The 26,976-nt window shown below is 38.5% G+C and overlaps 1 protein-coding gene across 1 annotated transcript in view; it reads left to right on the top strand.

Annotated features, from left to right (window-relative positions):
• Nucleotides 1–26,976, top strand: part of ATP8B4 (ATPase phospholipid transporting 8B4 (putative)) — a 256,394-nt gene that overhangs the window by 34,515 nt on the left and 194,903 nt on the right. Inside the window, exon 4 of the mRNA XM_004386306.2 lies at nucleotides 1,241–1,299. Within this exon, the coding sequence (XP_004386363.2) occupies nucleotides 1,241–1,299 (59 nt within the window). The remainder of the gene's footprint in view (nucleotides 1–1,240; nucleotides 1,300–26,976) is intronic.

The raw sequence follows: 26,976 nt of genomic DNA, 5'->3' as shown, positions 1-26,976 counted from the left end.
TAAAGAGTATAGACCCCACCATAGCAAAAAGGAGGCATCATTTGTCAGGAGCAGTTTTGAGAGGTGACCTTCACATTTTGGCTGGGCCACGGGGGCTGCATACACATTGGGATTCCTCCTGGACTTCTGGGAAAAATGAGTTCTTACAATGCATGGTGCCTGGTATGGGGAGTGGGTGCTAAAATATTCTTCTCCTTTCCTTCCTCCCTGTTTGTCTTTCTCATCTTTCTCAACTCCTTTCTACTTTCAGGTCTTCTCTGCCTTCCTCTTCCTCTCCCCATTCCATCACTAGCATGTGCCTCCAAGTTACTTTCCACTCTCCAGTGTCCTTTATCACTATGATTGTGCCTTCTTTAAACACAAACTTTATTCGTATACATACACCTTTTACCATCTGTCACTGAACCAGGTGGAGAACCCAGGTGAGATGGTCAAGTCACTTACTATGAGAGTCTAACATTGACATCTGGTAGTTACTTTGCTCACCTTTTTCCCATAGCTGTCACTACTCTATCATTTAAACTTTGTCAATTCTATATCCAGTTAATGTGGAGGAAGAGCTTGTTACCCTTACTACAAAAACATGCTCTGCTGGTGTTTCTGAGGCACAGTTTTTTTGTAGTTTTTGCCTGATGCAAATTTTTATTTCTGCACTGTCACCATCTTTGGGCAAATTTTTCTTTATGCATTGTCATAATCTTTGGGTTTTTTCTTTCTTTTATTTTATCATTTGTACTGGCATTTGCATTTGTGTTCAGAAAACATTTTATTTTTTGGCCACTTCAGGCTAAGGACAGTTTTCAGTCTCCTGATTATTTGGCACTCCTCTCAATATGTCTGGGCACCTGCTTGGGTTGCTTAGAAATACTGTCTTTGGCTTAATGACCATAATGTCAATGACCTCATTGGCCACTTCTGTATGGTTTTGTTTGGTTATATTATGTTTTGTTAAAGGGTCTTTGTGGAACTCAAGGGACTTAAAAACTGGAGACACATAATGTTTTGCTTTATGGCTGGCATAGAAAGACAATGAGAAACATTTCAGCTTTCCATGTGGGGACTTTCCAACACATGTTCCAACATTTAGACTGGAAAAAGCCCATGCCCTTCAAATTTCAAAGGAAAGAATTCTAGCAACCTTGACAACAATCTAAGCAACCTAAGTGATGTTAGTTTAATGAGTTATATGTTTCTGTGGGTCAAAAATTTAATTTTATACCTGATTTCTCTTTCTCTTTAGAAATGGAACGGACAGTGAAAGCCAATGACCGTGAATTTAACGAAAAGTTCCAGTATGCAGTGAGTAAAGCACACCGCACATTCATGCTTGGGTGGGGCTTACCTTAAGGATAGAACTTTATGACCTCACTAAAAACTTTCTTTGTTCGCCCATTTGAATAGCAAGATGTCGTATGTTTCCATAAATACAGACTTTGGTAAGGTTCACACATGTTGCAGGGCATTTGTGATGGCTTATCTGAGACTTATTTCTCTCTTATACTAAGAGTGACTGGCATGCTTATTGGGAGTGATACCCCTTCTTAGGAATTGGTGCTTCATTCATTCTTGGCCCCATTTGGGCACTAGAATACACAGGAATAACATAAAAATGGGCCTTGATGGTAGAATCTGGGGGTGGAAATGGTGGTGGTTTGTTGATGGGTGATGAATGGCTTTTTGGTGGCTTTTCTAAGCAACTCAGGCTGAAGGTGGGAAATAGTACGTAGGAGAAAGTTCCAAGGATGCTAATGATCTGTTTACAGAGTGAGAGGTGAGAGTGATTAAATGCATGGGCTTTAAGTTAGTACTAAACTATTTTTTTAAAGTCAGGGTTTTCTTCATTTATATAAGAAATACTTGTTGAGTGTCTACTAAGTAATTGGCACTGGAACTTGAGACACATTCGTTGGTGAACAACTTCATGAATTATGTCATGGACCCTCATAAAGATCTCCTCATACTTCTATGGCTCTACTTAAGTTGCTACATGGAGTCTTTTATAAGCTCTTGGATAGATAACTGGTGGAACTGATTTTGAAAGTGACATGTGGGCACATATTCCATTCTTCATGTCTTACCAGTTGTCATTTCTGTTGATAGAGAATGACCTCAATTACTAAACTTTTTACAGGCATTACTCCCCAATGTGAAACTTCATAGTATATGCTCCCATCTCTACAAGAATTTGGAAATAAGATTGCCCGTTAGAAGTTAATTTAAAAAATTAGTAAATGAATGATTGGAGGAGAAATTATAGAAAATGATACTAAAAGAGGCAGAATTGCTCCAAGGCCTATAAGACCTGCCATAAAATTGTTTATATAAGAACCCCTAATGAAAGAGGAGCCCTGGTGGCACAGTGGTTAAGAGCTCGGCTGCTAACCAAAAGGTCGGCAGTTCAAATTCACCAGCTGCTCCTTGGAAACCCTGTGGGGCAGTTCTGCTCTGTCCTACAGGGTTGCTATGAGTCGGAACCGACTCGATGGCACCTAACAACAACAGTGAAAAAAAGTCTCAAGTCAAAGAGGGATTAAAGAGCCATGAAAGCATAGAAACATGAGAGTCATGGGGGCAAACTTTGGCAGTGTCCATCCAGACACTGGCTAGAGAAGAGGGAGTTTTCACCAATGAGTTTTTTAATACTTTTTTCCCATTGGCAAACCTTTCCTGGGTATGGAGATGGATACATTGAGCTATTTTAGCTTGATGCTAATAAACATACAACAGAGGTAGCTAACAACTCCTCTTTTCTCATGTTATGCTAATCACATAAACTTGTGATTTTAATTTGACACTCAGTGTCGATTTCCCTACAGGAAGTCAGTACACTGTCTCCATGATAGGTTTCTCATTGTAAAATAATATACTAGCACTCTGATTTTATTCATCAGTCTTGTAAGCTTGGTTAAAGTAAGTTCACCTATGAGAGAAGATTTCCCTCTCAGGAAGCTGCTGACCCATGTTTCTTAGCCTGAGCGGGGAGGGGACAATAATTCCCCAAGGTGATGAATGCCACTCTCCATGGTCTCCTGACATCCGGTTACCTCTGGTCACCACTAGACTTGGCCCCATGCTTTTCCATCCTTCTACAGCCGGTCCTTTAACTGTAGAGAATGACCCTTGAAAGCCTTAACCGTCAAACCCCAAATCAGAGGAGGAGGCATATGTATATTTTAAGACCTTGGGGAAAAAAACAGTAATAAGTAATCCACTACAAGTAATAATGTATTTAAGTACTTGGCTACATTTATTTGTTTTCCAACATACAACAAGTATTTTCATTCTGTATTAACTGTATAAGGAAAGCCATATATTGCTTGTGCTTCGTAAGATGATACAGTCTTTTATATTTACAGCTATTTTTACTTTTAATTGATGAAATGTTTCAAAAGTATGGAAAAGTATAGAAAATAATATGACACCCTGTGCCCTCCATTCAGATTTTTCCCTAAATTTTATTTATTTTGTTGTTGTTGTTGAGAATATACACAGCAAAACATACACCAATTCAACTGTTTCTACATGTACAATTTAGTGACATTGATTACATTCTTCAAGTTGTGCAACCATTCTCACCCTCCTTTTCTGAGTTGTTCTTTTCTCATTAGCATAAACTCACTGCCCCCTAAGGTTCCTATCTAATCTTTCGAGTTACTGTTGTCAATTTGATCCATATAGATAGTTTTTAAAAGAGCATAATGCTCAAGATGGACATTTTTTACTAGTTAAGCTAAACTATTGTTTGGTTTTAAGATAACTTCCTGTGATATTTTTGATTTAAGGTTAAAAATTATCTCAGGGCAGTAGCTTCAGGGGTTCATCCACCCTCCATGACTCCAGAAAGTCTGGAGTCCATGAGAATTTGAAATTCTGCTCTGCATTTTCACTCTTTTGATCAGGATTCTTCTAAGGAATCTTTGATCAAAGTGATCAGTAATGGTAGCAGGCACCATCCAGTTCTTCTGGTCTCATGGCAAAGGAAGCAGTTGTTCATGGAGGCAATTAGCCACACATTCCATAACCTCCTCCTGTTCCTGACTCCCCTCCTTCCTTTGTTGCTCTGGGTGAATAGAGACCAATTTTTGTGCCTTGGATGGCCACTTGCAAGCTTTTAAGACCCCAGGATCTCTGCAACAAACTAGGAGGTAGAACAGCAGCACTAAGCATGTTATTAGGCCAATTAACTGGGATGCCAATGAAACCAAGACCCTAAAGCTCCAAACCAAGGAATCAAATCCCATGAGGCATTTGGTTGTATATAAGCAGCCTCAGTAGCTACTCCTTTTTTTGTCCTTGTAACTATGTCTGTCTTTACATATATAACATGTATGTATATATATATATATATATATATAAATCTTTTATATCTCAAAAGAAATTGACTTAAGACCCAACCTAATCTTGTAGGTTGAGTCCTGCCTCTTTAACATCATAGGATTTACAACACGTAGGAAAATAACGTCAGAGGACAAAATGGTGGACAATCACTCAATACTGGGAATCATGGACTAGCCAAGTTGACACACATTTTTGGGGGGACACAATTCAATCTATAACAGTGTCCACCCAGATTTAATAGATATTCACAATTTGCCATCGTTGCTTTAGATCTTTCTTTTAAAAGTAGTAAAATGCTAATGATACAGAGATGGTTTTCTCTCAAGCTTTCATGATATTACACAAAAGCACACAGATGTGCGACTGCAGCTGTGTTTTCCACTGAGCTTCCTAATAATGACAAGGTAGTAGAACAGCATACTGTGCAGCAGTAAATCCAACAGGACTGCTCACGCTCTCTCTGGGCTAAACATACTAAGGTAAAAATAAAACCCATTATGTCCTAGTAACGGGGAGACTGGTAATGTGAGTTGTGAAAGGGGAGCTGCAGAGCAGCAGGGGCACAAGTATCCTAGGTCTGCTGACCACTGTTGTGACTCAAAGCTCATGAGCAGCTGCCAGGCACTCCGGAATGGTAGTGGGTTTCCATTAAAACTGGTTGATGTTGCCTTGATCCAGGAACTACCAACAGGTTGGCTGGCTGTACAGTGAGCTTTTAGCCTCAGTTTACCGAGCCACAAACTGGGAATAATAAAAGTACCTGTTTCATAGAATTATTGTAAAAATTGAAGTAGATAATATACAACAACCCTATCAGTCAGTCTATGAAGATCTGGGATTTGAACTGATGTTTATCTGATTCCAAAGCTTTTTTTTTAAATTGGTGTAAAATATACATAACATAAAATTTGCCATTTTAACCCTTTTTAAGTGTACAGTTCGGTGGCATTAATTACATTCACAATGTTGTGCAACCATTACCACTGTCTGTTTCCAAAATACATTCATCACCCCAAACAAAAACTCCACACTCATTACGCGGTAATTCCCCATTTCCCTCTCTTCCCTAGTCCCTGGTAGCCTCTAATATGCTTCCTGTCTCTATGAATTTGCCTATCTAGATATGTCATTATAAGTGCAATCATACTTTATTTGTCTTTTTGAGTCTGGATTATTTAACAATGTTTTCAAGATTCATCCATGCTGTAGTATGTATCAGAACTTCCTTCTTTCTTATAAATGAATAGTATTCCATTGTATGTATATACCACATTGTGTTTATCCATTCATCTGTTGATGAACTCTTGAATTGTTTCCACTTTGGGCTACTATGAATAATGCTGCCATGAATATTAGCATACAATTATCTATTTGAGTCCCTGTTGTCAATTCTTTTGATTATGTACCTAGGAGTGGAATTCCTGGGTCATTATGTTCTGGTTCTGTTTAAATTTTTGAGGAACTTCCAAACTGTTTTCCACAGTAGCTGCACCATTTTACATTCTTACCAGCAATGTACAAGGATTCCAATCTCTCTAATTCCTCACCAACATTTGTTATTTTCTTTCTGTTTTTTTTTTTTTTTTTTTGGTTATAGCCATCCTAGTAAGTATGAAGTGGTATTTTATTATGGTTCTGATTTGCATATCCCTAATGACTACTGATGTTGAACAACTTTTCAGGCACTTATTGACCATTTGTATATCTTCTTTGGAGAAATGTCTATTCCAGTCCTTTCACATTTTTAAATTAGGTTGTTTGTTTTCTTGTTGTTTAGTTGCAGGAGATAGTATATATTCCATATATTAAACCCTTATCAGATATATGATTTGAAATATTTTCTCCAATTCTGTGGGTTGTTTTTTATTCTATTGATAGTGTCCTTAGGCACACAAAAGTTTTAATTTTGATGTAGTCTAATTTATTTACTTTTGCTGCCTCTGCTTTTGGCATTGTATTTAAGAAAACATTGCCAAATCCAAGGTCATGAATATTTCCCCCTGTATTTTCTTCTAAGAGTTTTATAATTTTAGCTTTTAAGTTTAGGTCTTTGATCCATTTTGAGTTATACTTTGTATATGGTGTGAGATAAAGGTCCAACTTAATTCTTTGGCATGTGGATAACCAGTTTTCCCAGCACCATTCATTGAAGAGATTGTTCTTTCCCCATTGAATGGTCTTGGTACCTTTGTCGGAAAACAATTGACCATAGATATGAGAATTTATTTCTGGGTTCTCTATTCTATTTCATTGGTCGAGATGTCTGTCCTTACTTCAGTACCACACTCTTTTGATTACTACAGCTCTTTGGAAAGTTTTGAATTGGGAAGTCTGAGTCCTTTCACTTTATTCTTTTTCAAGATTATTTTAGCTATCTTGGATCCCTTGAAATTCCATATGAATTTTAGGATGGGTTTTTCCATTTCTGCAAAAAACACTGTTGGAATTTTGATAGGAATTGCATTGAATCTGTATATTGCTTTGCATAGTATTGTCATCTGAACAATATTAAGACTTCTAATCAATCCATGAACACAGAATGTCTTTCCGTTTATTTAGATCTTCTTTAATTTCTTTCAGTATTGTTTTGTAGTTTTCAGTGTATAAGCCTGTGCCTCTCGTTTCAAGGCTTTTTAACCACTACCTATAATGGAATATCCTTTTAGGAAAGGCAACAGCCTGGGGCCTTTTTCTAAGTCTTGCCAACCTTAAAGGGTATCATTTCAAATGAAATGCATTTAGAGATACCCCAACATATCCTAGGGAAAGTGCTAATAATAATAACTGAAAGACTAAAAAGGAAGCAGGAATAAACTGAAACATTATGAAAACATGAAAGAGGAAATGATAAAGGTCTCTTAAGTGTAGTCTAAAGAGTGTTTTGGGGTAAGATAGATCATAGTTTGAATCCTTTCTGTCATTTGCTGACTTATGATCTTGATCTGTTTATTTCTCTGAGCATCAGTTATTTCATCTGTGAAGTGGAAAATTTATTAAAGAATTAAATGAGATAATTTATCTAAAATATTTAATAATAATAAGACTTTGTTATTGCTGTTACCTGCTGATGAATTGGCCCTCTAAACACTTATTATGTATCAGACCTGTTGCTAAGCCTTTTTTTTATATATACGATATTTTATGTGTTTTTGGTGAAAGTTTACACAGCAGATTAGGTTCTCATTTAACAATTTCTATACACATTGTTCAGTGACATTGGCTACATTTTTCAAAATGTGTCAAAATTCTCATTATTTCTGTTCTGGTTATTGTGTTTCCATTAATCTAGCTTCCCTGTCCCCCCTTACCCTTTCATTTTTGCTTTAGGGTAAATGTTGACCATTTTGTCTCATATAGATAATTTTTAAAAGGAGCAACAGGTAATATTGTTTATTTTATAAGCCAATCTGTTATTTAACTGAAGGGTGACCTCTGGGAGGGGTTTCAGTGCAAAGTCTAAAGGATATCTCAGGGCAATAGTATTGGAGATTCCTCTAGTCTCTACTGGTCCGATAAGTCTGAGCTTTTTTAAGAATTTGAGTTTTGTTCTCCATTTTTCTCTTATTCTATCTGAGACCACCTATTGTGTTCCTGGTCAGAACAGTTGGTAATGGTAGCTGGGCACCATCTAGCTCTTCTGGTTTTAGGATAGATGAGGCCGTGGTTCGTGTAGGCTATTAGTCCTGCAGACTAGTTTCTCTATGAGTCTTAGGTTTCCTTCTTTCTCTTTTGCTCCAGATGAGTAGAGAACAATAGTTGTATCTTAGATGGCTGCTTACGATAAACCTTTTAAGTGGCTTATTATTTTTTTTTAATCTAACATGGCTGTGGCCTAGTACCGAGAATAAACTTTAGATTCCCATAAAGCACTACATAAAGTAAGATACTGGTGATAAGAATATTAGGAGGATACCAAGAAATTGGCTAATCTTGTAAACCTTTTGCAGCAGAAATCATGCCAAAAACTTTTTACAAATCTGTGATACTGAAGGTGTGGGAGTTGCTGATTAATTACCTAGGTAATGCAATAAAAAGGAAACAAACTCATCTAAAACAAGAAGACTAGCAATGTAAATGATTGTAGTAAAAGAGTCTGGGGAAAAAAAAGTCATGTGAAAATGGTAATAATTCAATGAGATAAGAAATACTTATTGATTATCTGGAGTCCCTGGGTGGTGCAAAGAGTTCACACACTGTTGCTAACCAAAAGTTTGTAGGTTGAAGTCCACTAAGAGGTGCCTTGGAAGAAAGACTTGGCAATCTATTTCTATAAAACCAGCTATTGAAAACCCTATGGAGCACAGTTCTACTCTGACACATAAGTTGGAATCGACTTGATGGCAACTTTTTTTTTTTTTTTTGATTGATTACCTACACTGTGAAAAGCATTTGACAACTTCAGAAAAGTTTCCTAACAACATTAGCATGGGTATTGATGGATACATAGTTAATAATAATAAAGATAATGATAATAATAATAATAGGTTACACACATATAGTGCTTACCACATGAAAAGCATTGTTCTTAGTACTTTACTATATTAAACTTACTTAATCTCACAACGGAGCCCTGGTGGTGCAATGGTTAAGAGCTCGGCTGCTAACCATAAGGTCGGTAGTTTGAATCCATCAGCCACTTCTTGGAAACCCTATGGGGCAGTTCTACTCTGTCCTATAAGGTTGCTATGAGTCGGAATCGACTTGATGGCAACAGGTTTTTTTTTTTTTTAAATCTCACAACAACCCCATGAAGTGAGTATTATCTCACTTTTATATATGAAAACTTTGAGTCATAGAGATATCATATAAGTGACTTGCTCAAGGTCACACAGCTCCCATTCATCAAATCTGGCTATTAATCTGGCTGTGTACCAGGTGCTTTGCACATAATTTTAATCCTCCACAAAAACCCAGAGAGATGAAGCAAGTGGACTCCATTTAGTAACTTATCTAAGATCACACAGCTAATAGGTGGCAAAGCTGGAATTCTAATTCACATCGGCCAGATTTCAAAGCTTTTGTTCTTTCCACCATACCATGCTGCTCCTTTGACCAATCCTAATGAAACAAAACAACAGCAAAACTTCTCCCGTTCTCCCACATACCTATTAGTAAAGTTTTTATATGTGATGACAAAGGCAGAGTCCTACAGCTGCCAGAAATAAAAGGGATACAAAATTTTACAACGTGAGGCTAAGAATAACCTTAGATCTTGCCCCTTAGTGTTTGTAGATGAGAATTTGGTAGAAAAATTTACACAAAGCTCAGATAAATGGTGCAATTTCCACAAGCACTAATACTGGCCAAACAAACTTTTATCTTTGAAGGCCAAAGGAAGATATTTTAAGACCCAGAAAATCTTCATTTAGCAACAAACCCTAAACTGCAAAGCACATTATAGAACACAGCACAAGCTTAGAAAACAATCAAAAGCCCTTTTGAAAGGTAAAGGGTTTAGAACATAAACAAAAGGCAAGGTTAATGATTCTAAGTAAAATTAATTGGTAAATTAAACATAATATTGTGAGAACTGTAAGGTATGAACGTAAAATTACAAAAGGGGTTTCAGACTGCCAAGACGTGTAAAGCCTACTGGGGCCAGAGGGAAGAGGGAGAGCCAGCCACAGGTTAGAAGTTATTCTCCTTAGAAGGGAGTTCAAAGTTTTCTTGGTTAATAATAGGAATGGATAATACAAGTAATGAAAGCAGTTGTTTTATTAAAATATGTTAATGTTAAAAACGTTAGAAAAACTGTGAAGATGAACCATACAGCCAGACTCATTATCCTTATTAAAGGAATTCAGATTGACTGGTTGAAATAGTAAAAACGGTTGTAGCTGCAGTAAAATGTGTTGATGTAAGAAAAAAAATGTCAGGAAAAGTGTTAGATTAATTATAGCTATTTTATGACTTAGTTTAAAAATAAATGGTGTTGGAAAGTATGGTTTCCACTGGTTTTCTCTCTCTCTCTCACAAAGGCAGACTCCATCCCCATCCAATTCTCTTGACCTTTAACAGTACTTTAGAAGGGCGATAACCTCATTTGAGTGACGAGAACTTTATCCTACCTCAAACTTAGAAACTTCAGTAAAGTTTACCACTTAATAACTTTTAGCTGAATGTATTACATGTGCCAAGGTAGACGGAAAGTTTCTAAAGAATTTTTTTTTTTTGCTGAGATGAATTATCGATCCTATTCAGGAAGTGCCAGAAATTGGTGAAAATTTAATCATTTAGTTTCACATGTTTCTAAGTCTTCCATCCAAAAATTGTGACTATAACATCATAATTTATTCCTAGAATCATAAATTGCCTTAATGATATCATGGTTATTGAGCAGGATCTATTGGTAAAAAAATCACGATTGGGTTTTCCAAAGTGTGTTCATTCAAGGCAACAAATACAGCTGAATGCTGTGATTCTCAGCAGACTTCACTAAGACTCCCTTCAACACAAATCCCTTCCATTTCCCTCCCACCCATTTAATCATGGCTTTGTATCTTTACACAGTCACTTTCTCTTAACTCAGAATATGTGACTAAGAGTGGAATAGAAAATTCTGTTCCACCATTATTCTGGTTGTGTGACCTTGGACAGTCACTGGCCCTCTTTCTGCCTACATTATAGTGATATGTCTGTTTCTCTGAGACCAGACTGACAAGACAGTAAAATTTCACGTTCCTGTGTGTGTGTGTATGTGTGTGTGTGTGTGTGTGTGTGTGTGTGTGTGAATAGATGGTTCATTGTCCCTTTTTTATAGAAATACATATGATTTTCAAAATTCAGTATTCACAATGTGTCTGCTCTATGCCTAGCAATATGCGCGTTTGTTTAGGCTTATTTACTTTCCAAAGAAGATTTGAGGCAATGTGCAAAAAAGAATATGAAGGTCAAAGAAATAAAAATACATGGGGAAGCTGGGATGGGCAAGGTATTTCAGGTGGGCACCCAGAGTGCATGCTAGAAGAACCAGCAGTGTGTTGAGTGCTACCTGGATTATTAATGAAGTGGGTATAAATATTGCTTTCCACCCTCACGGAGCATATAATCTACTCAGGAAGAGAAGACCAGCACTTGTGAGCAAAGTTGATGATTGGTGATGATGAAGGTGGTGTTAAATTCTAATTGTGTGATGTGGCCTGCAAGCATTAGTGAAAGAAGAACTCAGTGTGAGTGAAGGTATTTGAGGAAGTTTTGCCAGAGGAAGTGGGAAAGGTTTCAAGCCTCGTTTGTTCATTTGTGCAACCAACGGCATGGAAGGATTGGCACAAGCAAAGGCGTGTCGTCAGACCTAGTTGGGGGTGGGGGATGTGTCGTGGGAAATTATGCTTCAGGTAGGTGAGATCAGATTGTTAAAAAATGAGTTTGAATATGAAGTTTAGGCTCGCAGGAGCTGGGCAGTCACAAGGTGGAGAGGATTTATTTGGCCTTCAGATTAGATAGACCAGATGTCCAAATGGAAATGACCAAGTTACTATGGAATGAAATTTGGGTGCAGTTAGAGCTGCAGATTTAGAGATATCAGTTGGAAGGAGATTATTAAAGCTATGAGAAGAATGGAAGTTGTCAAGGAGTGGGGATAGACACTCACAGGTGGAAGAGAGGGAGTCCAGGAAGGAGCAAAGAGCAGGGAGGATTAAGGACAACCAAGTTGCAGCAGTGAGATGAAGGTCTCTGAGAAGTGAGTGGTTAATGAGTCAATTGGAGTTTCTGGAAATAGTTAAGGTGATTGGCTGTTAACCAAAGGGTTGAAGGTTTGAGCCACCCAGAGGTGCCTTGGAAGAACAACCTGGCCTATTTACTTCCAAAAATCAGCCTAGAAAACCCTATGGAGCACAGTTCTGCTCTGACACACATGGGGTTACCATGAGTTGGAATCGATTCTACGACAACTGTTTTTTTTTTTTTTTTTAAATGGGTCAAATGCTAGAGGTTGGTGAGGTTAAGAACAAAGGAAAAACATCTTTAGAGCAGAAGGAAGTAACTGGAGGACCTCAAGAGAGCAGTTTTAATTAAAAGTCACGGTTGGTAAGCCAGAGAGCAGGAAAGAGAAACTATGCAAAAATGAAGAGAGCTGGGAATAGCCAAAGGAGTCCCTGGGTGGTGTAAATGGTTAAACACTTGACTGCTAGTCGAAAGGTTGGCTGGTTTGAACTCACCCAGAGGCATCTCAAAAAACAGGCCTGGCCATCTGCTTCTGAAAGGTCACAGCCTTGAAAACCCCATGGAGCAGTTCTGTCTGTACACACGGGGTCACCATGAGTTAGAATGGACTCAAAAGATTAACAATAAATAACAAACAGTATAGCCCACTCAATTAAGAATTTGCCATAAAAAGAAGAGAAATAGGATAAAAGCTTTCAGGTTCACTGAAATTCAGAAAATCAAAAGTTCACAGAAAGGTAAAATCCTAAATATTTCCTTTGGGAGATTTTTGGCATATCAGCATGTTGGGACACACCTCAGGCCTGCTTTAAACCCCAACCTGGTGGGAAATTTGGGTTTTTCTTTCTTTCTTTCCTTCTTGAGCAGCATAGTGGCACTGCTGACATGCTGCTGATCCTCACGGATAGGCCTGATAACCAGAGCATACACCAACACAAGAGTACAGATGATGACAAGCAGTGTGACAAGTTGGAACTAGTCATGGAAAGTGCCAGTAACTTGCATTTGTTATGGGTTTCTGGTTGTTGGTTGTTGCGTTTTTGTATTGGGACATCACCATAGTAACGGAAGCTTTTTAGCAAACATTGAAAATGCCTTGTGTTTTGTGTGCTGTTAATATCTGTGTATATTTTTCTAAGTTCTATATGACAGAGGTTTTTAATTTTTCCTTTATAAATAATTTACTTTTAGGAGAAAAGATATTTTTTGGATATCTTTCAAATTGATTTTTTTTTTGGATTCAAGAGTTTAAAAGTATAAATATTTTATCTTTTTGACATCTGATTTGTTTAAATAGTGCTATTTTTTGGCTAAGCATTTGTCTGATTCCTTGTTTCCTTAATTTCGTTGGTCTGTTTTAATCTTTTGTTCAAGCCTCTGAATTTCTGTTTCTAAATGTTCTAAAATGGTACATTTAGGTAATCAAAAATCCAGTTAAACTCTAAAACTTTGAAGTGTTTGTTTGTTATTTACCTGTTACAGACTTGAGATAATTTCAGTGTTCAAATAAACTAGTCACTTCATCTGCTTTGTGAAGTGAATTTTAAATAAAGCTACACAGAGCTGGTTTAAATATATATATACTTAAATATATATCCTTTTTTACTTTCACTTTCTTTGTTGCAATGATATAAACTTGAAAATTATTCAAGCAACATGTAATTGAAATTAAAAGAGTTAAAATAAGCAAAGAATTTTAAATGAATGTATTGTATGAATGTGTGCATGTAGGTAATGGTGTCTATGTAAGGTTGTGAGTACAGTTTTGCAAGAATGTTTTAGCTTAAATGAGAGACTTTTTTTGAGGAAGTAAGGAGAGAACAGCAACCAGATTCTCATGTCTTGACAACTCTGGTGGCCCTCATTGTCAGGAGCCTTGGTTGTCAAGCTTGCTATGAATCCAGGTTACATCATTGTAGCTGTGGTTGTAGATGGTGACATCATTCTGCACCAAAAGTGCAGGGAAGAAGAAGGGCTGTTTTATAGACATGGAAAAACCTGATTAACTTCCCCGGTACTGTAAGGAAGTCAGTTTAAGTTCATTTGAAGAATCTCAGAATGGTATTTCCTTTAAAGCTTTTCCATCCAACTTTCTCTACAGAATTCTCACCAACTACCTATCTAGCCTATGTATATGTCATTCTAGAGAATGGAAACTCACCACCTCCCAGAACAGCCTTTTTCACCTTTTGATAGTTTTAATCATTAGATAATTTTCCATTAATTGAACCAAATTGATCTTCTCTTGCCTCATTATCCACTAATCTTTGTTTTTCTTCTTGAGGCCAGTGCAGGGCAAATGTGTCTCCTGTTCCATGTGACAACCCTTCTAATATTTGTGTTTAAAATATCAAACATGGGTTCACCGAGTAGACTAATCTCCAGGACAATCACCTCTGATTCCCTTTCTTTTCCAAGAGCTCCAGCTTTTCCATAACCTTTTCAAGTGGGTTGCTCCAAAGTCAAACACAATTTTCTAGAAGTTATTTGACCAGCTGGTTTAGAGAAAGAATTATTAATGCTGGGCAGGATTGTACTAGCTTTTTTTTTTTGCTAATTACACCAACATTTATTTATTTATTTATTTATTTATTTTTATTGTACTTCAGGTGAAGGCTTACAGAACAAATAGTTTCTCATGAAACAGTAGTACACATATTGTTTTATGACATTGGTTAACAACCCCACAACATGTCAACCCTCTAACTTCTCAACCTTTTTGTTTGGTGAAAATACACATAGCCAAAGATACACCATTTCAAAAATTTCTACATGCACAGTTCAGTGATATTGACTACGCTCTTCCAATTGTGCTGCTATTCGCACTTAAGATGAAGGCTTACAGAACAAAATAGTTTCTCATTTAACAGTTACTACACGTTGCCCTATGGCAATGGTTAACAATCTCACAACACATCAACAGTATCCTTACTGAACCTTGGGTTCCCTATAACCAGCTTCCTTGTCCCCTTCTGCCTTCTGGCCCTTGTCACTGGACTACTGTACCTCATTAGTCCCATTTGGTTTTACGGGGCTGTCCACTCCCAGGCTGAATGGTGAACCTCAGAGATAACTTCACCACTGAGCTAAAACGGTGTGTGGGGGCCATACTCTCGGGGTTTCTCCAGTCTCCTTTAGGCCAGTAAATCTGGTCTTTTTTATGTGAGTTAGAATTATGTTCTACATCCTTCTCCAGCTCCATCCAGAACCCTCTGTTGTGATCCTGGACAGAATAATCAGTGATGGTAGCTGGGCACCATCTAGCTGTACTGGACTCAGTCCAGTGGAGGCCTTCGTAGCTGTGGTCCATTAGTCCTTCAGACTAATCTTTTCCTTGTATCCTGTTCTTTTCATTCTCCCTTGCTCCCGAGGGGATGAGACCAGTGGAGTATCTTAGATGGCCGCTCACAGGTTTTTAAGAACCCAGACACTACTCACCAAGGTAGAATGTAGAACATTGTCTTTATAAACTGTGTTATGCCAGTTGAGCTAGATGTTCCCTGAGACCATGGTCCCCACAGCCCTCCGCCCAGCAATTCAGTCCCTCAGGGAGTTTGGATGTGTCTGTGGGGCTTCCATGACCTTTCCTTGTACAAGTTGTGCTAGTTTCCCCTGGATTGTGTACTGTCTCACCCTTCACCCAAGATACCACTTATCTATTGCCTATTTAGTGTCCCCCCCCCACCCCTCCCATCCTTGGTAACCAACAAATATCGTTACATTTTGTGTGTGAACTTTTTCATGGGTTTTTACAATAGAGTTCTCATGCAATATTTGTCATTTTGTAATTGACTTATTTCACGCAGCATAATGTCCTCCAGTTTCATCCATGTTATGAGATGCTTCACAGATTCATTGTTGTTCTTTCTCATTGCATAGTTGTACTAGCTTTTTGGTGACTGTTGACACCTGTTAATTTCATATTAATCTTATTTTCTTTATTGATGACAAGAACTGTGTCACATTTATCTTTTTGTCTTGTCTGTCATAGGACTTGGCACATAGTAGGTACTTATTCTGTAGTTACACAATTCCTTTCATTATTGTATAATATTCAGACTTAAACTGAGCATATCTTCGCATCTTCATCCTTATCAAAATCAATGGACCAATTGAATCAGATGTTTTGGAGGTGAAGCCAGACCTTGGTAGTTTTTTAGTAGCTCCTCAGGTGATTGTAATGAACAGCCAGAGTTAAGAACCTCTGATCTAAGTTACTAATAAAAATATTGAGCACAACATTTTGAAAACACAGCCATGTGCCTTATCACAAGAGACTTCCCCGAAGGTTGCCAGTGGGTCATTAATCAGTAGATCTTATTTAGTTAACTAGTTTCCAATTTCTATAATTAACTGTCCTGGTCTTCAGTCCAATTTTTGTTGGTTTTATTATCATTGCTCTCTATAAGCCAAAAGGCTTTGAAAAATACATCTATTGTAGTGATGGTTTAGATGGCTTTTACATGGAGGCAAAAAGGTGGAATGAATAATTGAACTTTGGAGATTCCTTTCCAAGTCATGTTTCTATGATTCTTGCAAACCACTTAGTCCCATGTTGCGATATTTTAGACACTCTTGTAGATGAAATGCCACAAAAATGCCATTGTTTTAAGCAAGACATTTTTGAGGTTAGAAACACAAATGGGCCTAGCTTCTTTATAATGTTTTCCAGAGAAAGCACTGTTTAGACTTTCCTAGGTGAGAAAATAAGCTAAAAGAATGTTTGTTTTTTTTTCCTTCTCCCTTGATCTCTGACAAAAGAAAGTTAATAAAGAGCATGAAAATATTTAGCTAAATAAAGTGAAAAAAATCTATTTTTATTTTAGTGTCTATTTGTCTTTCTTTGACAAAAGTACCTCTGTAGGTTATATGCTGGAAATCATCGGACTGTGTGGTAAATTATTAACAATAATATTAGCTTATGCTTTGTTCTAATAAATGGAATTGCTACCCCCATGTGAGTATTATTTTGTATTTTTTCCAGTTGGATTTATCAGTCATGTATTGAGTAATTAAGTATCTACTACTTTGTTAAATTCTCTAAAACAACAACACCCAAACCAGTTGCCATGGAGTGGATTCCAACTCTTGGTGACTCCATATGAGTAGAACTGTGCCAAGACCCTCTTCAAGTGTGTGCTAGTGGTAAGTGAAGTGCTTGCATCCTTCTTCCCATCTTTACCGCATTGCCTAGTGCCTTCCTTTTCCCAGGATCTTTCCCATACAAATTAATGTGTAATCCTTCCTTTGGGTATTTGAGTTATAATGGAGGACAGTAGTCAGATAGTGTTTAACACAAAGGGATGAACTGAAAGCAATGCATCTCTATCATGCCTAGCACACTGCCAGACATCTAATAGGTGTGTACATTTTTGCGGGGAAGGGGACAAGGATTCTCTGAATTATTACTATAGCCGACTCCTTATTTGTTCATTTATTCATGCATTTATTTGTTGTTGCTGGGTGCTGTCAAGCAGGCTCCGACTTATAGCAACCCCATGTGACAGGGTAAAACTGCACTCCAGAGTGGTTTTTTTGGCTGTAACCTTTGTGGAAGCAGATCACCAAGTCTTTCTCTCACAGAGCCACTAGGTCGGTTCAAAAAGCCAGTTGTTCTCAGTTAGCTGCTGAGCACCTAACCACTGTGCCCGCAGGGCTCCTTGCATTTATTTAACAGTCACTTATTGAACAACCACCGTGTGCCTGGCACTGGGGTGAGGTACACAGAAGTGGACAAAACATGGTGGTATCTGCCTTCAAGGAGCTCGCAGTCTGGTGGGGGACTCTTCTTCAGGTCTGGAGTCAGAATATTTCTTAGAAACCCAGGGGCGTGCCTTTCTGGGTGTCAGTTTCCTTACTGAGTGTATAAGCACAACATTTCGCTGGAAAAAACTATGGTGGGAAGAGAATATCTGAGAATTATTTGACACCCTTTGTTATAAATAAAAGCAATAATAATTGGGGTAAAACCAGGTTTTTAAAAAAGGCCTCAGACCATATGCCATAGTCATACCTCTAGGATTTGCCTCCTCCAGCCTCTTCAAATCCCTTGTCCTATTTATAGGGCTGCTGGTGACCCTCAGTGGGAGACACACAGAGCACAGTCTTCTGTTCCCATGAAATGCTCCCTGATTCTGTTCTTCCAAATCCACCAACCTCTTCAGCTTCTTCCTCTGTAGCATAGGGATCTGGATGAAGTTTGTTTCCCAACCCTTAACCTCAGATGACAGGAATCAGAAGAGGAATGTGGAAGAGGAATACACTGGGGAAAGGAACTAGGGAAGAAGCGGGATGAGAAGGCAGAGGAGATGTGAGTACCACAGCCAGGAGCCCCTCATTCATTCATTTACTCAGGAAACAGGGGAAATGGTCTAGTCTTCTGTGTTCCAAAGCTTTGTATAGTCATGTTATTCCTGCTGGCCTCCCTAGTGACCCTTGGGGTGATCATTAACTATTAAATAAATAAATCCCCACTGTTACTCATCCTGGAACCTTGTACTTAGAATTGTCCCTGTGAGAATCAGTTTGGTTGCAAATCAGTTCAGCAACCTAGAGCATGTATCCTAGTAAGTTTTGATTGGAAATTCACATTTGAAACCTCTTGTGTTTTCTCTAGTCACCCCATGGCAGCCAGGGCAGATTATCCAATAAGCAAGGTAAGCACGGGTTATTTGTGTTTACCTACTAATCTGTGGTGAACAATTTCACGTGAGTTTCACCACATCTTTGATTGGCAGCTCTTACTCGGCTCAGCGCTCAAATGGAGTTCATGTTGAACCTCAGTGTCAGCTCCTACAAAAGATAACTACCTATCATTATTTGTGTCATTGGGGAGCTCCACTCTCAGCTCCCCAAAGCAGATTTAGGGTAGTCTTTAACTCTGACCATCCCAAGCAAAATCTCCAAATTCGGTGAAAATTCATCAAAACATTTGTGCATGATGTGATCATAAAAAATAAAAGACAGGCTTCGATTTATTTATAAACTATTATTGTTATTGTTGTGTTTTAATGATAGAAGACAATTTTAAAAGCTTCATCAACTTTAGCTGCCCCCCCCCGCCATGTAGGGAATTTTCCTGTCCTAATTCTCAACCAGTCCTCTATTCTCTCTTTTGACACCTCTACTCCCAAATAAAAAACATTCCACAAACAAAAATACAAAGCTTGGTACTGTGGGTTTGTCTAAATTTAGATTTATCACCCAAGCCTGGATATGAGGGGGCTGGAAACCATGAAATTCTGAGAATGTTGTAGGAGGATACTTCCATGATTTGTCAGGGATCTCGGTTGGCACAGCAACCTGCAGAGGATGGGGCATCAGAACTCATGTGATCCCCAGGGGTTCAGGAGAAAATTGCACAGCTCCCCCAGAGCTGGTAATATTTATGCAGAACCCTAGTGTAAGAGGCAGAGCCTCAAGAAGGATTCGACTTTTCATAGTGTGTTATTATAACCCCATAGCCCTTGAGAAATTCTTTATGGGTGCCTTTCCTTGTTAACTGGACTTTTCCATTGTGCCTTTGTTACTGTCATGAACGCTGAGATCCTGCCTGAAATTTGGCCTAGTTCCCAGACTGCACAGCAGTGTGAACACAGTCTAATTTTTAGTCCTAATAAACAAAGCAGCTCAGTAAGCACTAAGCTGTCCAAAGACTGTCTTGTAATGCAGGAAACGGCACTGAGTAAGGCAGCACCCATATCAGCTCAAAGAGAGGCTCACTTTGGTCATGTAAGAGCTCCAGTACTCCACACTGAAATGGGCCAGCGGGCAAAGCTGAGGACCTATTTCTCAGCAGATGACAGAGAAGAACGGGCATAGAAGAGCTTTGGTAAAGGAGAAATAGGAGGCAAAACAAATCATTAGGAATGTCCTATGAAATCCCACTAGAATACAACCTTGGATTTATTATCTTTTCTCCTTTGCATGCCTTCCTTTTATTGTCACTCTTATCTCTCTGGAGAAGGCATATACTAGGTTTCTCTCTCTCTCTCTTATTTTAACAGTATTTGCAGTCCTTTTCCAAAAGTCACATAAGGAAAGTTAACATTTTGTTTGGAGCTACCTAAAAGTTTTTATACGTTGTATACATCTAAATACCTTGGAGAAAAATTTATGTGTGATTAAATTAATCTCAGAGGGAAATTTAATTTGTTCCCCTGGTAATTATCCAAAATTAGTTCTTTGTAGATACCATTTACTTGCTCTAGATAATCTTTCAGAGGCGGGAACAATAAACCAAGGTCTGAAGGGTGGGAAAGAGAACAAAATCCATGGCACTGTCAGACACATTTGCTAGGGGAGGTTGGGGTGGGGAGACCTGAAAGCTTTCCTAACCACTATCTGCATTTCTGGGTGTGGATGGGAAACGAAGGTCCCTAGACAAGCCTGGTGATGCTCTCCCTAGATTGAAAGAACTGAAAGTGACTGCTCTAGCTGATTTAATTAATACAAGCCCTTCACTGTGCTTTAGTTCAGAGAAGCTCTTTTCTTTACCGGGATGAAGAAAGTTCTCTGAGAGTCAGTGAGTTCATTAAGCAAGAGGGATTCTAAAGACTTCTTGTTTTTGATTCAATTCCTAGGAAGCACAACAGTTTTGGAAAACCCATGACTTCATTAAATATTGCTTTTAAGGACAAACCTTACAAGTACTCTAAACCTCAGTATTCTCATCTGTACAATGGTGCTGAAATAGTACCAGCTCAATGAGCTTTTTGAAGATTATCTGAGCTGATGTATGTATAGTGCTCAGCACAGCGTTTGGCATATGTAAGGAGCCAATACATGGTAGCTGGTATTATTGGATATTTTAACTTATACAGAAATTTATGAATTCTATCCAAGTCTTGGTGACACATGGGTCATACTCATTTTCTGTGACTATAACAATGTTCAGTCCAGCAGTCTTCAAACCTTTTTGAGCATGCTCCCTACTGTATAAAACTTTCCCGATATGCATATATTTATTTACAAGTTATATATACATATACATATATATATATACACACACATATATGTATATAAAGACAATGTGTGCATTAAACATTAGTAAATCTTAACTTTTAAATTTTTGGTTAAAATCATACAGAAGTTCTTTTTTTTCCCCCGATAGCCTAAAGGATTGTTTTGGGCACCCCATGGAGAATATGCACCCACCAGTGTGGTCAGATAGATAACCTGAAACATAAGCAAATAGGCTGCCTAAGGGAGTCTTGGCAGGCAAAACAGTTCTACTCTGTTGCTCACTGTTTTCTTAATAGCATTAATCACTTTCTTACATTATGTTGTCAGTTTACAAGTTTATTGCCTGCCTATCTTGTCTTTTGCCCTATAAAATGCAAGTTCTATGGGGCTAAGGACTTTGCTTATTCACATCCGTTTCCCTGATTCATAGGCATAGTGCCTGACACATACAAGGAACTTAACAAACGTAAGTTAAATGAATGAACAAATGAATGAACGAATGAATGAACGAATGAATGTTGGGGGAAATGTGCCCTTTACTCTTTCGCTTCTTGCAAATGTTTTTCGTTCATGGCTGGGAGCGTATGCTCAGGAGAATTACTACGATGATAGTGGTGGCAATGATAATGGGGATGGTGATGAGGATATTAGCCAGTATTTATTGAGGGCTTTGTGAGCTGACCCTTCCCCAAGAGTGTTCAAGAAGAGGGCTATCATCTTTCTATTCTTCCTAACCCTGAACAGCTGGGCTCCGCAGCGGGCAACCTTTGACTAATACTGAGGAACTGTGGTTCTGCCTGGTATCAGGGAGGCGCCAGGCACCCAATCGCCAGGCCCATTTGTCCCATACATGCATTCTTTTGGTATTTTTGCATAAACTTGAGTGTTTTGCGTATTTCCTGAGTGGCACAAATGCCTTTTGGCCCCTTCCTCTTTTATGCAAGTGGTCTACAGACATAGTCTCTTTTTGGTTTTTGTTTTATGGTTTAGAGGTAATCACTCCCTTAGGAGCCAGGATTATTTCTTTCTCTGGAATCCAGATTGTACCATAACAAGGCTATATCTGCCTCCTCTTGTGTCAAGAAAGCTAGGGTTTTTTTTCCCTTGAGCCCCTGACAGTTACTTTTTATAGCTGTAATGATACAAAAATGTTTCATCAAATGTGGGAAGATCATTTGATAGTGCTGAAACTGTGGTAATCATTGCAAAATCCCTGGGGGGTTTGGCCTGTGGGATTCACAGACGCAGGCAGTATCCCTGGTCAACCACTGAATGCATTTAAGCGTGGCCTGCTGTGACTCATTTTTTAAGGGAAATAGAGATAAAATAAACATTTCTATAAAAAAGTAAACTGATCTTGCACATATTATCAGTCTTCTTACTGGTCTCTGGTTGGTTGGAAGTAAAAGAAAAACCAACTCAAATCAACTTAATAAAAATAAATTAACCAGACATATAACAAAAAAGGTCAGCTCAGGAGAGGCTCGGTCCAGTTTCTTTCTCTGCATTTCTCTGCCCTGCATCTTCAGTGTAGGCTTTCTACTCGGCAGTCTCCCTGCTCACGTTTCCAAGATGCTGCCAGTGACCCTTAGGGCTACTTGCTTCTAAATTAGAATCCAGTAGGACAGAGAGAAGTTCAAATTCCCAGAACTGCTATAGGTCATGTGCCTGTCCCTGAACTTAAAATTGTAATGAGAAGAATGCGTCATGCAGCTGCTTTAAGGTAATCTGGGCCTGACCTTGGGGTAATGGATGGGAGTTGGACCCACCCATACCACAGAAACGAAACACTGAGAGAAAGTGGAAAATAGTCAAATGTTAGTTACATCTCGTATTAAAAGAGCACTGGAATTGGAGTACTGAGGTTGGTTTTTGGTATTTATGTTTTGAAGCTGATATGTGTCACACTTTTGAAATATTAGGATTAGTTTCCGCTTCTGGTTGTAGTAGGCATTAATGATGTCCTATAATTGTTTTTATGGCTTTCTGCCTTCTGGGAACATGGGGATTCTTTATGGTCAATGAGTTGTGAGTATTTGGGTTGGAGCATCTGCTTGCTCGTGTAAAACTCGTTAGAGTTTTCTTTTTCTGTCTAGTACTGTAACTGGTAATGTTTGAGATAGTGGCTGCTCCATGACTCTATCATGAGCAGAGTTTTCCTGCTGACTCCTGTTGCACAAGTAGCATGAGCAAGAGATAATAAACTCTTACTGTGGTAAGCCATGAAAATTTTGGAGTTATTACTGTGGCATAACTCAGTTTATCCTGCCTGGTACATCGGATTTCCTAAATCTACTTGGATTATTTGTCAAGAAAATGAAAATCTTATATTTGTATAATTCTTTCATCGTCGAAAAATTACTTTCGCTTCTATGATCTCATCGTTTCTCCATTCTAGTCTTATAAATGTATATGACCAATCAATTGCTGTTGAGTCAATTCCAACACATGGCAACCCCATGTGATGCAGAGTAGAACTGTGTTCCATGGTGTCTTCATGGCTGTGACCTTTAGGAAACAGATCTCCAGGCCTTTCTTCTGAGGAGCCTCTAGATGAGTTTGAACTGGTAACTTTTAGGTCAGTAAGTAGTCAAGTGTTTAATCATTTGTGCATTAACTTCATTTTGTCAGTGTAAAAATTGAGACAAACTCCTCAAATGCTCTGTTTACTAATCTAACAATGTTTGTGATTTTCTATTTCCTTTCTTTTCTTAAGGGATGTTCCTACACAATAGAATCTCATTACAAAAAATAATGTTCACCATTTTATTAATATGTGGTGGCCCATCTGTGAAGAATTTGTCATTTAGTAAAATAACAGAAGTTTTCAGTCGATGCTGAAAATTTAAAGAATATTGTCCACTGCTGCCTCTAATCGAAAGCTAAACTAAGGGAGTACTTATCTACATTATTTGTCTGCATTTAACTTTGTCAGCAACCAGGAGGATCACTCTTGAGGACAAGTGAAAGGGAATAAAAGGAACTTGTAATCTTAAATCAGGCAATAGATAACCAGGGCTCCTAGTGAGGGGTTGACTAAAGAGGAAGAGCTAGACATACAGTATTTCCCTTGGTAAAAAAAGTGGTAACAATCTAGAAATGCAGAGTGGAAGACAGAGTGAGGACTGATTACTTTGAAAGCAGAGTAGAACCTGCTTTGGAGTAAGCTGGGCCCTGTACTGGTGAAGAGGGTGGGCTCTGGAAACAGAGTGCCTGGACTCAAATCATAGCTGCACCACTTATGACTATGTAAACTTGCATAAATTACTTGATTTTGCTGAATCTCAATGTCACTTCTATAAAATGGTGATTATAGTTTCTCTTCCGTAAGGATGTTGTGAGGATAAAATGAGCTATGAAATGTAAAGCTCTTAAAAAATGCACATAGTCAGAACTTGATAAATATCAGTTATTATTCTTATCAAGGAGTGGTGCACTGATTAAAGTGCTCTGCTGCTAACTAACATGTCAGCAGTTTGAACCCACCAGCCACTCCATGGGAGAAAAATGTGGCAGTCTGCTTCCGTAAAGATTTACAGCCTTGGAAACCCTATGGGGCAGTGCAGTTCTACTCTGTCCTGTAGGGTCACTGTGAGTCAGAATCGACTCAACAGCAGTGGGTTTGGGTGGATTATTATTATTGTTATATCTCTATCCCTTCTGCCACCACCCTGGTTCAAGCTGTCCATCACTTCTTGCCTGGACTAATTCAAAAGTCTCCCTGGTCTTCTCACATCTATTGTTGTATCATCTCCAATTGGTTTTCCACTTTGTAGTCAAGATCATCTTTCAAAACCTTTTAATAATTTCCCCTTCACTGGTTTTACAAGAAAGACTGAAATCCTTAGTATGGACTCCAAGGAACTCTCTCTAGCCCCAGTTGTGTTGACCTCTGTAGTCCAGCCACATAGTCCTTTTTTAGATCCCCAAGTGTGCCATCTTCTGCCCCACCTCAGAAAAGCAATACTTCTCCTCCTCCTGCATTTGCCTTGCAGATGGAGGGCTCTTCACTGGTGAGACACTTCTCTTCTTTGCTCTGCTTACTGTGTCCCACGGAGGTGGAATCATTTACCTGCTGGGCCAACCTTGGAGGAATAAGTGGGCCTGCTCATCTCAGCCTTGCCCTTCCTCCTCTTGGGAGTGAGCTGCCTACAGAGAGCAGGTGGTCTCTGATGGTCTTCCCACTCCACAGGAGGTCTGCCCAGTCCAGCATTGCCTGTGATTTTGTGGCTAAGCCCACCTGATCATGGGGTCAGTTAACTGGCCCACCTGGGTAACAAACAAAAGCCATGACCTTTAGTCTGCCTTCTTTCAGCACCAAAAATGCTATGTAGATGCTCCAACTGCCACTCCTCCTCGCCTTTTTTTTTGTTTTAAACTCAATATGTTCAGAACCTAGGAGGGGTAGTATTCTTCTGCCTAAACCATGTTCCCTACTCAGCCTATTTCCTAGTCATCCTTCAAGCCCTTAAACTAAGGAGTACCTTTCTGTTCTATACTCCCAGACGCCCAAACTTCTTAACACTTACACACTTTTAGCTACTGGATTTTCTTCCCAGCTGTATTGTAAGTTCCACATCTTTATTGTTCACTGCTTAATATACAAGTACAGGGTCTGCTGCATATTAAACTGTCAAGTATTTTGCAGATGAATGAAGGAATGAAAAGGGAAGTTGGTTATGGGAAAAAGGAAAACTTATTTTTTTTGGTGGCGTATATTTAATTAGATAAGATATGACTACCCAAAGGAATAAATGCAACATATATGTGAGTTATCAAGGTCAAGAACAAAATAATCTCCACCATTCTATCTGAGAACTAGAAAATTACCAGTACCCTCTGGGTATTTCTCCTCCCCTTCCCGTCCTTGGCAACTGCTAACCTACTTTCTGTTTCTATTGATTTGCCTATTCTAGATATTTCATATACATGGAATCATACAATATGTGGCTTTTTGTGTCAGGCTTCTTTCACCCAAGATAATGTTTTTAAGGTTCATTTGTACTGTAGCATGTATCAGCACTTCATTCCTTTTTATGGTTGAGTAATATTCCATTGTATGGATATAACACATTTGTTTATCCATTCATCTGTTGATGGACATATGAGTTTTTTCCACTTTTTACTCAATTATGAATAATGATGAGTTTTAGTTATGTTGATTTTTAGTTGGTGGCTGTGTAAATGGGAATTAAGAGATAAAATATTGATGGTGTACTAAACCAAGAAAGTCAAACTAAAAGTTAAAAAGTGAATTTATTGACTCTCATATGTAGATAGCAACTAAATCTGAATATATGATGGCATTATACTGGTGCTTGGCATATAGGGAGTATAGAAACAGATAGAACCTTGCAAGTTCTAATAGTCAGTGATGGAGGTGGCTTAATAACACCATGGGGACTGGTCAGAGAGGTTGGAATCAAATCAGGTGAGTATTGGAATTTTGAAGTCAAGGTTAGAGAGGAACCTAGATGATGAGCCACAATATATAAATCTTTGCAGAGGATGAAAGTTAGTCCTCAAAATGTGTATTAAATTTTCTTAAATAATCACTGTAGAATGTAAGGGTTGAGAACCAAATTGGAGAGGTACAGGATAATGTGGTCAGAAAGGGCACATAAGTAAATTTGTTGAAAATAAACATGATAGCATATTGGATTAGGAAGTTTCTAGTAGTTCATGGTGGAAAAGTAGTGCTAAGAGCATAGTGGTTGTCATGGTTTGAATTGTGTCCCCCCAAAAATGTATCAATTTGGTTGGGCCATGATTCCCAGAACTGTGTGGTTGGCCTCCATTTTGTGATTGTAATTTTATGTTAAAGAGGATTACGGTGGAATTGTAACACCACCCTTACCCAGGTCACATCCCTGATCCAATGTAAAGGGAGTTTCCCTGGGGTGTGGCCTGCACCACCTTTTATCTCTCAAGAGATAAAAGGAAAGGGAAGCAAGCAGAGAGCTGGGGACCTTATACCATCAAGAAAGCAGTGCCAGGAGCAGAGCGGGT

This window comes from Trichechus manatus, unplaced genomic scaffold, assembly GCF_000243295.1.
Source record: "Trichechus manatus latirostris isolate Lorelei unplaced genomic scaffold, TriManLat1.0 scaffold00161, whole genome shotgun sequence".
In the NCBI taxonomy this organism is placed as follows: Eukaryota; Metazoa; Chordata; class Mammalia; order Sirenia; family Trichechidae; genus Trichechus; species Trichechus manatus.
The sequence above is the reverse complement of the archived record's forward strand: the minus strand, read 5'-3'. Positions and strand labels throughout refer to the sequence as shown.